Source organism: Diospyros lotus, chromosome 10, assembly GCF_014633365.1.
Source record: "Diospyros lotus cultivar Yz01 chromosome 10, ASM1463336v1, whole genome shotgun sequence".
Lineage (NCBI taxonomy): Eukaryota > Viridiplantae > Streptophyta > Magnoliopsida > Ericales > Ebenaceae > Diospyros > Diospyros lotus.
In genome coordinates, this window is record NC_068347.1 from 15,512,089 (window position 1) to 15,527,454 (window position 15,366).

Sequence of the window (15,366 nt, forward strand, 5' to 3'; positions counted from 1 at the left end):
CTTCGAAATGGCCTTGGATGAAGCACCCACTGCCTTAGGCGTCTTCACCACCCCCAGATCGACCTAAAGGCACTAATATTCGCTTGTAAAAGTGAGTTGCAGGCCTCCATTTTTTGGCCAGCTTTCTTGGCCGATTTTCTCAAAATTCTGGCCACTCCGGTGGTTGTTGTCGGCTCGTGATGGTTCCTATGAGATCCCCGACCATCCCTCGTGCTAGCCCATTGCCTGAAATGGCCGGCCAGAGATGGTGCGCCACTGTCAGAAGCCATGGCTATGGAGTTTTCGAAATTGCGGTTTCGCCCCCCTCAGATTCGATTTTTCCATTTTGGTCCCTTTCCTCACAACTCCTACACTTTCCTTAATTTCCATTGAGCCCCTTAAGTTCCAATCTTTCAATTTCCTCTTTGCCATTTTTGCAAAAAATGACATTTTGACCCCCTCAGGTAACTTTGGAAAATTGCACTTAGGCTCGTTTCTCCGTTTAGGCTTTAAACCTATTCGTTTCTTCTTGAAACCTCTGAAGGGTTGCTCTACTTGACAAACCGAAGCTTCCCATAGCTTCCATTATCATTTCGGGAGTCTCCTACGAGAATTCAGTTTTTCAGCTTAATACTCTCTGATTGTTTGGTCAATTGGTTCCTAGTTGGTCTATGATTTATGCATAAAAATCCTTATCCTTAGACACTTGCTTAATTTTATAGGGTTTGGATCGTCCTATAATTCTTTTATGGAATGTTGCCTAACCATGTGGTGATAGGTTCCTAGATGGTATTGGGGATAGTGTTCGTATGCTTACAACTTTATTTTATTGTTGCATGGTTATGGGTGGTTGGCATTTGGGGGTTCATGTGTTGAATATACAAGGGCATGAGCATGCTAGTGTGTTACAGGTGTGCATTTAGAAAGCATTTGCATGGTATCCGTATTTCTATGTGGGCGTAGCATGGCTTGATGCGTGGCTTTATGGGAGTTATGTATCATCGTCAATGCTGCAATAGCCATGCATCCTTATATGTTGCATTACATGGTTATTATTGCGCATGACGGATTTATCCGCAAGATGTACATCCACAGGCTCAGGTGATGGGAGGACTGTCCAGAGGAAGCTTTTGCTCAGTTGTTGTGGAAGCTTTGGGCTCAGGAGCATTTGGCTCGGGATATGCTAACCAATTCATGGCTGCATGCAAGTTTGTATGGAACCTTGAGTGTCGATCTGTGTCTTATGTGCGAGCCCTCGATTCATTATTTGTGCGTTGTTGCATATGTTATTGTGTAGCCTGAGTTGTGGTACATGGCATAGTTTGTGTGCAAAATACGGGCAAGGTAGCCTGTAGCTTTGCAGCCTTTTTATTTCCTTATGCTTCCTAAATCTTGTGACTTACTCTTGCTCTCCATCATTTCAAGTAGGGGAAAAATGAAGGTTAAGGGCAGTGTCTGATCTGATAGTTTAGAGTGTGTATAGGGTAATCCTAACCGAAGATCCTTGGGAGAGTGGTTGTTGTTCTTGGGTGCGGGAGGATGTCGTTTTGTTATTTTTGTCATTGTGAATGGTAGTACCCTAGCGATTGGCCAGTGGTTTTTGTTGTATATAGTCTCCTCTGTACTTGACAGCTTATCTATGTATTTTATGCTTTCGTTGTGTTTTTGTATGTTTTTATCTCTTCTCTAGGGACTCCACCTTAGCTTCCTTGACTTAAGGGTTGTCGGGTTGGGACTCCCAACACTAAAATAAGCTATATTTGGCTTTCTACCTTTATATAGTTCATAGGGAGTTTTCTTAAGAATTGATCTAATAGAAACTCTATTTAGAATGTGATAAGTAGTATTGATTGCCTTAGCTCAAAAGTACCTAGGAAATGAGTTCTCACATAACAAAGTCTTAGACATTTATACTAATGACCTGTTCTTCCTCTCCACAACTCCATTTTGTTGAGGAGATCCAAGAGCTGAAAAATTGTGAGAAATCGCATTTTCATCACAAAAGGACTTGAATGAAATATTTTCAAATTCCTTTCCATGATCACTCCTAATGCTAAAGATTTTTAGATTCTTTTATGTCTGAATTCTTTTACAAAGTTTTATAAATTCATCAAAGTATCTGTTTTAATACGTTGAAGATAGATGAACTAAAGACTATGTAGCAAAAGATTTCATTGATACTTTGTAAGCTTAAAATAATTTACCCTCCGGTCTTTTTTGACATAATGGTACATTTGGCAATTCATCTCCCACATGAAACCATCATTGGAGGACCAATTCAATATCGATGGATGTTCCCAATTGAAAGGTGATGTCATTGTCCTTAACAATTGTCTGTTTTTCTTTTCTTTTTTTTTGTGAAAATTTCATTTAGTAAAGAATATGCTCCCCATATATTTGTTATAGTTTTTTGACCAATTATGTAGTAGCTACACTTTTGTTATTTTGACATTTATATATTTCCAGATTCTTAGGGACCCTAAAGAGTTATGTAAGAAATAAAGCATATCCTAAAAGTTCTATTGTAGAAGCTTACATTGTGAACAAAAGCTTAACATTTTGTTCAATGTATTTTCAAGGAATTGAGATTCCATTTAATCATGAAGAAAAATTATGATGTGGCTAAGAATGGTGGGCTGCTTACTTTCTCACAAAGATTTAGACCAATTGGAGGAGAAATATATGGCGATCTAACTGAGAAAGAGCTCAATTTGGCTCATTAGTATGTGTTGAACAATTGTGAGGAAGTAAAACCATATATCTAGTAAGTATACTATTGTATGTGTTCTAACTTTGATAATATTACCTCTAAACTAACAAATCTTGTATTTAGAATGCACAAGAGGAAACTTGAGCAAGAAAGTGTAGTAAATCTTGATAAAAGCCAAAAAGAATATTTCCCCTCATGATTTAGACAATGGGTAATTAATTAATTATTTATAATTACTACATTCATAAGAGTATTGATTTCTCTTGCCATTAAATATTCATTCTACCTTGCAGATGACACACTTATACAACATTAAAGCACCTGGGGCATTATATTCATTAGCATGTGGACCTCAACTTGTGATGAAATATACTGGTTGTATAATTAATGGGGTTAGGTTTCACATTAAGGAGCGTCATAGTCGCCTTAGAAGTCAAAAGAGTGGGATAGTTGTTGAAGGAAACCATGGAGATGATATCCTTACCTTCTATGAAGCTCTCATAGATATCATTTAATTAGATTATATCAAGGAAAAACGTGTCATCCTTTTTAAGCGTGATTGGTTTGATGTTAGTAACAAAATGGCATGCATACAAGAAGACGGTAGCATAACAAGCATTAATGTCACAAGAAAATGGTATCAACATGATCCTTTTGTGCTAGCATCTCAAGTGAACCAAGTTTTCTACATCAATGACATGAAGTTAGGAGAAAATTGGAAAATAGTGCAGTAATTTCAACATAGACATGTATATGACATACTTGAGATGGAAAATGAAAACATAGATGCTAAAGAACTTAATGCCAATGATAAGGTGTGACAAGATGAAGAATCTTTAATTTCAATTGAAGATCATGGAACAACACCATTGCTTAGAGATGACATCAATCCAAGTGTAGTAGAAAGTGATGATTTCATTTTAGATGATGAAAATGTAGATGATGAAGATGACATAGCCAACTATTGTAGTAACAATGAAGAGTTGGAGTCTATTGATGAATATAGTGATCTTGAACTTTGATTTGTACTTTTAGTTTTAGTTTAAGATTATATATGACATTTTCTTTTCTTCCTGTGATGCATTTTTTAATAGTAATGTATTTTAGAGAATTAAATAAATGTGTATTGAGAGCTTAAAAAATTTCACTTATACTAAAGTTGAACTCTGTATTTACTTTAGTTTCTCATTAGTTATTTTATTTTGCATGTTTTGTTAAGTTTTCTACACAAGAGCAACTTCATAATTTTTGTTATTAGTTACAAGAGTAACAGGTAATTATCTTCCTGATATCTAATTTATGTACTATGTCATTATAAGTTATTATCTTATTATTTAGTTTGTTTTCTTGAGAAACATGGTTCATTGGAGCCATTCAATTAGAGAATGATATTGGTTTTATTTTGATTCATTGAAGCATGGTTCATTGTAGGTGATTCTCTTATTATTTAGCTTGGTTCATTGAAACATGGTTCAAAAGTAACAGGTATTTTGATTGTTGATATCTCTTCAATTGAGAATGATACTGGGATTCTTTTTCCTAATATTGGAATAACATGTGAAAAGCATGGAGGGCAGTAGATTGCTAGGTATATACTAAAGTTTTTTTTTTTTTTAACTACCTTTCTTTCTCATTTTATTTGTCTGCTTGGTATTAATAATATTGTTTCTCTAACCAATATTTTTTCCTTTGTGGTTTGCAAAAGTCCAATTGTTTTGTTTTGCTGATTTTGAGTAGTAGTCTTAAGTTGAACTTAGGGAGCCAAATTGATGTTTTTCCTTTACTATGCTTGTTATTTTCAAAACATTCAAGATTTTGCTATAAATCTTGCATGTTAAAGGTAATTCTTATGCTTTTATAGGGTTGGTCAATCATGGCATATGGGTTATTTCATGGCAAGTCCAATAAGTCTATATTTAGAGAAGTTACATCTTCAAACTCTAAACCTCAAGGGATATCTAGATTGTCAAATTCTTTAAGGTCATCCGCAACATTTATCCTTCCACTTAGCCAAAATAGAATCATTCCATTAGGTAAAGATACATCTATAAATCATCCAAATTTATCCTCTCCCAAAGGTTGTCTAATCTAGTTCTTACCAAAGTTGGCCCTATTGGCGAGTTGTCCCATCATGTAATGGTAAGCCAAATGGATCATCAAAACTTCCCCATACTACAGAGTCATATTTTTCATTGAATATGCCACTCAACATTGGAAAGAAAAAAGTGATTCAAAAATTTAGTGACATGCCTTAAGAGATACATAGACCACCTTTCTTAACAACTTCAATTGGGCCATCTCAACCTACTGATACCTCAAATGACTCATCTCTACAAGTACAATTAAGAGATTCATATACTAACCCAACAAATGATGATCCCACTCCATGTAGTAAGATGCCTTAAGAGCCACATGGACTGTCTCTCGCTTTAATGACAGATGGTCCTCAACCTCGTAGCACTCCATCGACTCTATCAAACGATACTAGTAATTCTAAAACATGAAGTTGTGGTTGTAATATGTAACTTGTTTTGCGTTATATTTACCTAAATATTGATGTTTATTGTAGGTTCCATTTCTAATGCAACCAGTACAAGCCGAAGTCTAACAAAAGGAAAAAAGGCTAACAAAAGATTAACAAAATAATTAACAAAAAATTGCCTATACATATTTCCATAGATAAAAGGACAACCAATTAATAGGATGTGAAGCTATCAAATAAGCTTGGTATTATAGTCCAAGAGTTTTTGGCCATACCAACAAAGTGGAAGGATCACAAAAAAAAAAAAAAAAAAAAAACAAAAATCATGATCATTTGACTTTTGCTTATGATCAACTTGATGTAAGTAAACTTATACTCAATAATTATTGTATCCTTAACAATCACCATTTTATTTTTTTTTAATTTCAATTTAGGTTATTTCAATTATGTGAGTAACAACTTAAATTATTTTACTTTTTTTTTTCTAGATGATGTTGGGCATCATTGATATAGGAGAAGAGGAGGAAAGAAAAAAGTGCAGGATATATTGAAAAATCAAAGTAGGCATCAAAGATATCATTTTCATAAGAATTTTTAGGAATTTAAAACATTAGAAGATGCAAGACAAAATTAACCTGTTAAACTTACTCAAGAGGATTGAGATAATCTTTGTGAATATTGGTTAAGCCCCAAAGTTCAAGTGTGAATCGCCTTAATGTTCAAATATAATTCTCTATTTACCTTGTGATATTTCATATGATTTTGTTCTTGTACAGGGAATAGTAAAAAAAAAAAGAATTATATCTCACAACCAAGGTTCACGAGCCTTCATCACTCTTCATAATGAAATTGTAAGAATTAAATTATTATTTAATATATATCTTTTGTATAACAAATATTTTCTTATTAACAAAAAAAGTAGAGCTTGAAGGAGATCGATGGTGAGGAACATGATAGAATAACATTCTATAAACGCACTTACTATAGTGAAGGGAAATGATGGACAAATTCAATAGCAGAAACATACTATGTAAGTTATAGTGTTCTTAACAATCCTAAACTTAGTTTGGGTAATTTCTAATAATTCAATTTAGATTTCATAACCACTACAACAAACACCGCCAATTCCAACATACTATGCAATTGAAGAATTATGTTAAGAAGAGGAAAAGGAATAAAATTGCATTCAAATCACTTACCATAACAATTATTCTGTATAATCAAAATGAAATCCAAATATCTTCTTAAACAAGAGATCATGTTGCTCTAACTTTGCCCTCATACTCTCAACTTCACCCACAACAATGTTAAATTGTTCCTTTAATTGTTCACATTCTACTTTAGATTGTCTAAGGGCCTCTTTAGATGATTTTTTTTTTTTTTGTATTTGATTTTATTGTTTTTGTCAATTTTGGTCCATATCCAAGTCCCTTGATGTATCTTGACTTTGTGCCTAAGACCAAATCACAAATTTCAGATGGACTTAATGAAATACCATCAGCAACTGGTTGACTAAGAAGTTCTTGCATTTCATTCTACACAAGTATAAGAATTAGAAAGCTAGAACCTCAAAACTTATGTATCGATTATCAAAATTAGAATATAAAAGATAAAATTGTTATTCAAATAAGTAACTTACATAGTATGCTTTTGTTGTTGGACTTGTCCATCCTTTCCCTTCACAATAGTAAGTGTGTTTATAAAATGTTATTCTATCACATTCCTTACCATCAAACTCCTTTAAACTCTACATTTTTTGTGTCACTAAGAAAAAGTTTGTTGTACAAAGAATATATATTGAATAATAATTTAATTCTTACAATTTCATTATGAAGAGTGACAAAGGCTCGTGAACCTTGGTTATGGGATGCAAATCTTTTTTTTTCTATTCTCCTTATTCTTCTCATATCTTTCCTATACAAGAACAAAATCGTATAAAATATCAAAAGGTAAATGGAGAATTATATTTAAACATTAAGGTGATTCACACTTGAACTTTGGGGTCTAACCAATATTCACAAATATCATCCTAGTTCTCTTAAGTTTAACAGGTTTGTTTTGTCTTGCATCTTCTAATGTCTTAAAATTTTGAAAATACTTATGAAGATGATATCTTTGATCCCTACTTTGATTTCTCAATATATCCTCCATTTTTTTTCTTACCTCATCTTCTCCTTTATCAATGATGTCCAACCTCATCTAGAAAAAGAAAAGTAAAATAATTTAGAGTAATGTTATTTATCTAAACTGGAGATAGATCTTTAGTCTAGTTGGCACCTTTACATTGCACCTTTTTATTTTTCAATAAAAATGTGCCAACTAGACTGAGATTGATCTCCAGTCTAGATAAGTAACATTAGTCAATAATTTAAGTTGTTACTCACATAATTGAAATAACCCAAATTGAAATTAAAAAAGAAAAAAAACAAAAAAACAAAATGGTAATCGTTAAGGATACAATAATAATTGAGTATTAGTTTACTTACATCAAGTTGATCATATTCAAAAGTCTAATGATCATGACTTTTTTTCAGATCCTTCTACTTTGTTGGCATGGACAAAAACTCCTAGACTATAATACCAAACTCTTTTGATAGCTTTGTAGATTCCTTCCTATCAACTGGTCATCCTTTATCTATGGAAATATGTATAGGAAACTTTTTCTTAATTATTTTGTTAATCTTTTGTAAACCTTTTCCTTTGGTAGGATCTCGGCCTGTACTAGTTGCATTAGAAGTGGAACCTACAATAGACATCACTATTTAGGTAAATATAATGCAAAACAAATTACATATTACAACCACAACTTCATGTTTTAGAATTATCAGTATTGTTTGATGGAGTTAGTGGAGTTCTACAAGGTTGAGGATCATTTGTCATTTAAGCAAGAGATGGTCCACATTGCTCTTAAGGCATCTTACTGCATGGAGTGGGATCATCATTTGCTAGGTTAGTATATGAACTTCCTAATTGTACCCTTAGAGAAGAGTCATTAGAGGTATTAGTAGGCTGAGATGGCCCAGTTGAAGTTGTTAAGAGAGGTGGTCCATGTATGTCTTAAGGCATGTCACTAGATTTTTTAATCATTTTTTTCTTTCCAATGTTGAGTGGAATATTCAATGGAGAAGATGACTTTGTAATATGGGGTAGCCGTGATCTATGTTGCATGAAAACTACTCAGAGCCGTTTCCCCATTTTTGAAACGTTTTTCATTCTCATTTCGGACCCTATTTATGCCTATTTTTTGAAAAGAATGTCAATTTTTGCGTTTTCGTTTTGTATTAGAAACATTTCCCATTTCTGTTTTCGTGTAACCTAGGTTGTGATTATTCATTTGGCTTACCATTACATGATGGGACAACTTGATTGCCAATGGGGCCAATTGTGGTAAGAATTGGATTAGATAACCTTTGGGAGAGGAAAAATTTGGAAGATTTATGTGATGTATCTTTACTTGATGGAATGACTCTATTTTGGCTAAGTGGAGGGATAAATGTTGCGGATGACCTTGAAGAATTTGACAATCTAGATATCCCTTAAGCTTTAGGGTTTGAAGATGTAACTTCTCTAGAAGTAAACTTATCGGACTTTCCATGAAATAACCCATATGCCATTGTAACGACTAAAAACTCCAATACGAGGCTCTATCACAAAACTGCGAGGTCCCGCCTCCGGAAGTCTCACTAGCAAAGGAATTCAGAGGGAAAGTCCACACAAGATGGGATTAGAGTGTAACTCAACTAGGGTTACTCATACCAATATCAACATACAGTAATGATTTCGCTCTTTTTGATACAGGACAAAATAAACATATCCATTTACATTCCATTAAGCGATCCCAAAAGAGGTTCAAAAAAGCCCAAATAATAAAATGTACAATCACTAGCATGACACAACTCAACAATGTTCCCAAGACCTTTTGTTCGAGTGAGCTCTATACACATCTAACCCAATAGATCATGTCCCTTTAAAATTCTCCTTATCCTTTGCTTTACCTGTACCTGGAATGATGTAAAAAGAAAGAATGAGCCGCAAGGCTCAGCAAGTATAACACAACGAAATACCACATGAGTATAGCATAATGAAGACTCAGTAGGAAAACACAAGCAAGACATGGTAGAATCATAACGTAGCGTACTACTAACAGAATAGAAACAGGGATCACCACAAGAAAGACATAATAGAAATCATTGTAGTCCACCCAAACCAGCTCTTACCATAATCTAAGTACAAATTGATGACCCTGCCACCACATAGTAGTATCCAGAACCCACATAATGCTCTAAGCAACACACTCACTATCTCACCATAACATAGTATTCATGTCACAAGGCACCCCATTCTGGGCCCATAAATCCCATCCATTCTACAACACTAGCACACATCTACGATACCACATGCCAACTGTGTAATGGCCTCACCGTAATGGTGCCCTCAGCCTGCTCACAACTCAGTGGCACTAGCACACGCCTATGATACCACACGCCAAGTATGCAGTGGCCTTATCATAGCAGTGCCCTCAGTCCACTCCTCAGTCCCCTGCTATCCAGCACCCACCTATGATACCACACGCTAAGTATGCAGTGGCCTTATCATAGTGGCACCCTCAACCAGCTCAGCTCTGCGGCACCGACATGTAACTATGATACCACATGCCAAGTATGCAGTGGCCTCATTATAGCAGCGCACTCTCGGTCCGCTCTCAACTCACTCCCAATAAGATGACACTCGCCAACGATACCACACGCCAAGTATGTAATGGCCTCATCGTCGCGGTGCTCTAGCCAAGAATGGAGGTCAACCCATATGTACACCCCCATAGTCGTCACATGTGCATTGTCTCATACCCCACTCCATATCTCTTCCTGAAACCATAACTTGACCCATGGCACACACTTCACCTTCACACCCACTCTCATGTTCCCAAGCAACTCCCAAGACAAGCATTCCCACATTACCAATACATACCCACAAGTGCAACGTCCCAACTCGTAACGTTGTACGACCCAACCCTACTTGGCCAGTGAATACAAAATGCATCAATAATGCTCAAGAAAACCCTTTAACAATGCTTAAGAAAACCCTCAAGGAATTACATCTAGAAACATTATCATTTATTCTATAAATGTATCTCATCATACTCGAATAATACACCAAAGTAAGTTATTTATCTCCCAAAAATCAGATTAAGGTAGATCGCTCAAAATGGAAGAACTCCATATTCTAGGCCAAGATTGACAGGGTTTCCACGACTTCACAAAATAACCAAATGATCCAAGATATATACCAAAACAAATATTAAGAAGTCTAGTTTATGATACAAAAAGAGGATTCCAATTCGGATAATACCACAGAAAGTTATGCCCCAAAAACTGGAGTGTTATCGGATTGAAACAGAAATCCCAGATTTTAAGGTAGTAATTCACAGGGCATACACAGAAACCATATTTCTCAAAATAACCCAAATCTTATATTAAAACAAATCCTATCGAGTCTAGTTTATAACGCTTCAAACGGTTCACAAATCCGATATTTCTATAAAAAGTTATGCTCAAAACAACAGAGCATGCGCAGGCTGTCATAGGACAAAAACGGTCGATCGCCCGACAGAAACGGTCGAAGCCGAGAACCACCCCGAGGACCCTCAAAACATGCAATTTTATGCACAAACACTTGCACCCACTACATCCTAATGATAAACACATCATTCCCAAGGGGTTATAGGGTAGAATAAGCCCTATTTCGAAGTGCAAATGAGACTAGTAAGATCAAACCAAGGAGGGGAGAGATTTACAATGGTTTCTACATAGCCCTTCAAACCAAACATTCTTTGAGAAAACATGGAGTTTTCATACTCAAATTCCCAAACACCTTAGCTAAAAGCATATGAGAGGTAAGGGGAATAAGAACTTGCCTTAGAAGCCTCTCTTGGTGATCATTCTTGAGCCAACAAGCTTCCAAGCCCCTTTACTTTACATACTCAACAAGAGAACTAGAAAAAAGAGAAGGAAAATGATAAGATGAAGGTAACTAACTCCCACAACCCCTTTTGAATCATCACAAGCAAGAAAAAGAGAAGAGAATGAGACCCTACCTTTTGCTTCTCTTCCTCCCGATCGGTCTTCCTCCCTCTCTTCTTTCCTTTGTCTTCTCATTCCTTCCTCTCATGCAAATTGGCCACTCCACATATATATATACACACATCTCAACAATTACTTAAATGCCCCTATGGTATAATATTTTAAATGAAAATAATTCTAATACTAATTTGGACACCATTTAAACTCCAAATAACATTTCCACAAATACCGTGCCTTATGTTGGGTCTCATTACCACTTAAGTCAAATATTTGACTCTTTCCCTTCCATTGCACATCAACTAAAAATATCACATATGATTCACCCAAAACATTACTCTAATAATATATATATATATATACCTTATTCCAGTATATAAATCACCCGAACCCACTAACGGGTTGTTACAACCAGATTGACCAACCCTATAAAAGCATAAGAATTACCTTTAGCATGCAAGATTTATAGCAAAATCCTAGATGTTTACAAAATAAAAAGCATAGTTAAGGAAAAGCATCAATTTGGCTTCCTAAGTTCAACTTAAGATTACCACTAAAAGTCAAGAAAGCAAAACAATTAAACTTTTGCAAACCACAAAGGAAAAAATATTGGTCAAAGAAACAATATTATTAATACCAAGAAGATGAATAAAATGAGAAAAAAAAAAAAGGTAGTTAAAAAATAACTTTAGTATATACCCAACAATCCACTCCCATGTATGCTTTTCACATGTTATTCCAATATTAAGAAAAAGAATCCCAGTATCATCCTCAATTGAAGATAAATTAGCAATCAAATACTTGCTACTTTTGAACCATGTTTCAACTAAATAATAAGAAAATCACCTCTAATTTGTTGTTTTGCCTTTGATGATAAAATTCTTCATATATTTGGCATTTGAAAATGAATTATTGTAATGACCCATTGGTGGGTTTAGATGTCGAGTGGTATTTTCTTTCGAGCATTAGAATTTTTGGTCTTTATTGAATTAAGTGTTGGAAATATTATATGTGTTGGTAATGGGGTAAATTAATAAAGATAATATTTTGTGGGAAAATAAATGTAAGTGGATCAATATCTTTGTGAGTATAGATGAAATGTGTGGAAAAGTCTCAAAGTTGTGGGCTAAATGGGTTTGAGCCTTATTTGAATTATGCCATTTATGAGTATTTAAATTTTAAGTGTAAATGAATTGGGTTGAGTCCAAATTTCAAAAAAATTCCATTGAGCCTTAGTTGTATTGGGTCATATATTTGGACTTGGGCTTGGGCCATGGGCATAGGGAGTGGTATCTTAATTAAAAAGGGAAAAAAATTAAGAAAATGACAAAATGACCTAAAGGGCAAGAGATATTTGAATTATGTGTGTGTTATGGGGCAAATTAGGGAAGGGGTTGGATTGGAGAGAGTTGGGAGACAACTCCTCCCTCTTTTCCTCCTTCTTTTCTTCTTTCTTGCTTTCTTGCTCCCTTCTCCCTCTCCTGATTATCTTCTTCTTCTTGTTCTTTCTTCTTCTCCTCCTCCTCCTTCTTTCTTCTTTTTCCTCCATTGTCAACCTTCATTGGAGCTTCAAGCAAAGGGATTTTCAAGAGTTTCATCTTCTAAGACAAGTTCTCCTTGCATCTCTCTTGTTATGCAAGATTACCTCTCCTTATTTTGATGTACAAGTTTCTTGTTTAATTCTCTTCATTTTGAGTAGATCTTGCTTCTCCATGGCAAAAACGACCATTTTTGTTTTAAAATGAGTCTTTCTTTTTATTTACAAATATTTTGTAAAAATTCTTCAAAATTAATGGGTCTTGTTGGATCTTCATTTGGGGCTTGATTTACCCCCAAAATCCTTCAAAGAATGACATATTTTTTGTTAGATTAGAGTAAAACAATTATTTGTTGGGTTGTTTTCCATTATGTCCGTATGTCCATTTTTAGCTTGTGGCAGCTTGCGCATGTTCTATTATTTTTGGCATAACGTGTAGTAGAAATATCTAATTTGAGATCTGTTTATTGCGTTGTAAACTAGACTCAATGAGCTTCGATTTGATATAGGGTTTGAATATTTTGGATTCAATTTGTACCCCCAGTGGCCTTGTTAATTTCTATTAAAACAATTCATAACTTACTGGTCCATATAATTCGACATTGCTTGGGTTTTTGCGGTATAACTTTTTGTGGTTATATCCAATTTACAATCCGTTTGTTTATATGAAAACTAGACATCATAGGATTCATTTTGGTATAGGATTTGAAATTTTCAGTCATTATTTGAATCCATAAAAGCCTTATTGAATTCTATCTAGAATGCTGTAATTTTACTATAGCAATCTGCCTTGCTTCGGTTTTTGGGCAATAACTCATTGTGATTATTTCTGATTCTGAATCCAATTATTGTTTCAGAAACTAGAGATCTGAGGCTTCGATTTGACACATCTCTCATTAAATTTGACTGAGAAACGAGCCCAAAATAGGCCTTCGAATTTACCCTTTGAAATCTGGAAATTTCTAAAAAAAATGTCTAATTAATCCTTTTTGTGTGGGATTTTTCTTAATCATTGATGATTGACATGAAATTGAGATATGCTTATGTGATGCATGATTATATTGATTTGTGCACCTATTATTTTGCATGGCAGCTATGTTCGTGGGTGAGAAGGATATCGTATGAGCGCCTGACGTGGGTGAGGTGGTCATCAACCCAGTCAGCGAGGCTCAAATTGTTATTGTTTGTTGATGTATTTCTATGATGAATATCTATTCATGTATGGATATATTGGCCGTGGGAGCCTTGGGAATTATGTGGAAAATTCCTTACTATTGGTGCATGTGCATGAGCATGGAAATGACCACATGGTATGTATAATAATCACGGCATAGGGAATTGACGTAAATGGAAAACTTATGAGTCATGTTATACTAATATCTTCTCATAGAGTTGTTTACTCTATCTTGATTATCCATGCCTTTGATTATATATCTCCATGCTTTATAAATATACTTGCTAAGTCTTGTGGCTCACCTTGTTTACTCTCATGTCATTCCAGGTAAAAGTAAAACAATGGTTGAGGGAAAGTCCAGTAGGACTAGAGCCCAAGGTTAGTGGTGTACAAAGACCTCCCAGATTAGATGGTCCATGTTAGTGTTTGTGAATAGGGCATGTGTGAGGAAATTTTATGTTGTAAAATTTGTTAGTGCCATTGAATTTCATTTTGTGTAGGCCATGGTGCCAAGATGTTGTAAACCTTTATGGGGTTGAATTTATCTAAGGTTGTATTTCATGTGGCTCACCTTGAATTTCTTTTGGATATCCTATGCTAGCGGGATTATCCGGGAGTGAGTCACTACAATTATATTTTATCTTTGGAAATTGAAAAGATCAATTCAATCAATGGTAAAGGATATATATACTTTCAATGTATGAAGAATCTTTTATATTTATTTGAAATCAAAATTTTTTGTCATTGTTTTGAAATCAAATGTGTTAGAGCTTATAAGAATTATTCACTAGAGAGAGTAATGGATGGAAATGAAGTGATTGGAGCTTATAAGAATTATTCATCTTTGCACTAGTGTTTGTACTTTCATTTTTCTCTTAACCAAAGCTAAATATCTTTTGTAATTTCTGATTAAAGCCTTGTTGCTTGTCTTCGAGAGATTGTTGTAATTGAGAGTGTCAGGGTCTACTTCTTTATAAGTAGGAGGTTGTATTTCCTAGTAGTTTATGCTAGAGGGACTATTTGTTAAAGTAAGAGGATATAGTGGATTGTGAAATCTCTAGTAGAGAACTAGAGTAGTAGAGTAGGTTGGATTTAGCCAAACCATTCTAAAATCTCTTTTGTGATTTATCTTTGAAAACCTCCACAAATTTATAAAAATCATAAACACCCAATTCACCCCTGGGTGCGAGGTGCCATTGTTTACACAAACCTAACATAATGAACCATGCGTCAATGAACAGAACTAAAACCTAGTATCATTCTCTAATTGATTGGCTCCAATGAACCATGTTTCTTAAGAAAAAAAAAACTAAATAATAAGAGAATCACTTATAATGATGCAATACATAAATTAGAGATTAGGAAGATAATCACCTGTTACTCTTACAACTAATAACAAAATCTAAG

General features: G+C 34.6%; 1 protein-coding gene across 7 annotated transcripts in view; it reads left to right on the forward strand.

The window, feature by feature from the left end:
• The window catches only part of LOC127811337 (sodium/calcium exchanger NCL), a 67,724-nt gene extending 53,189 nt beyond the window's left edge, over positions 1 to 14,535 (forward strand). For 2 of the 7 annotated variants that reach the window (XM_052351096.1, XM_052351097.1), the window contains exon 8: positions 1,075 to 1,431. In XM_052351096.1, coding sequence (XP_052207056.1) covers positions 1,075 to 1,281 — 207 coding nt within the window. In that variant the 3' untranslated portion in view covers positions 1,282 to 1,431. Of the gene's footprint in view, positions 1 to 1,074; positions 1,434 to 4,120; positions 4,169 to 13,878; positions 14,096 to 14,286 lie in introns of those variants that run through there. The other 5 variants (XR_008025651.1, XM_052351090.1, XM_052351092.1 and 2 more) reach the window with 5 other exon arrangements.
• Positions 14,536 to 15,366: the final 831 nt, after the last annotated feature.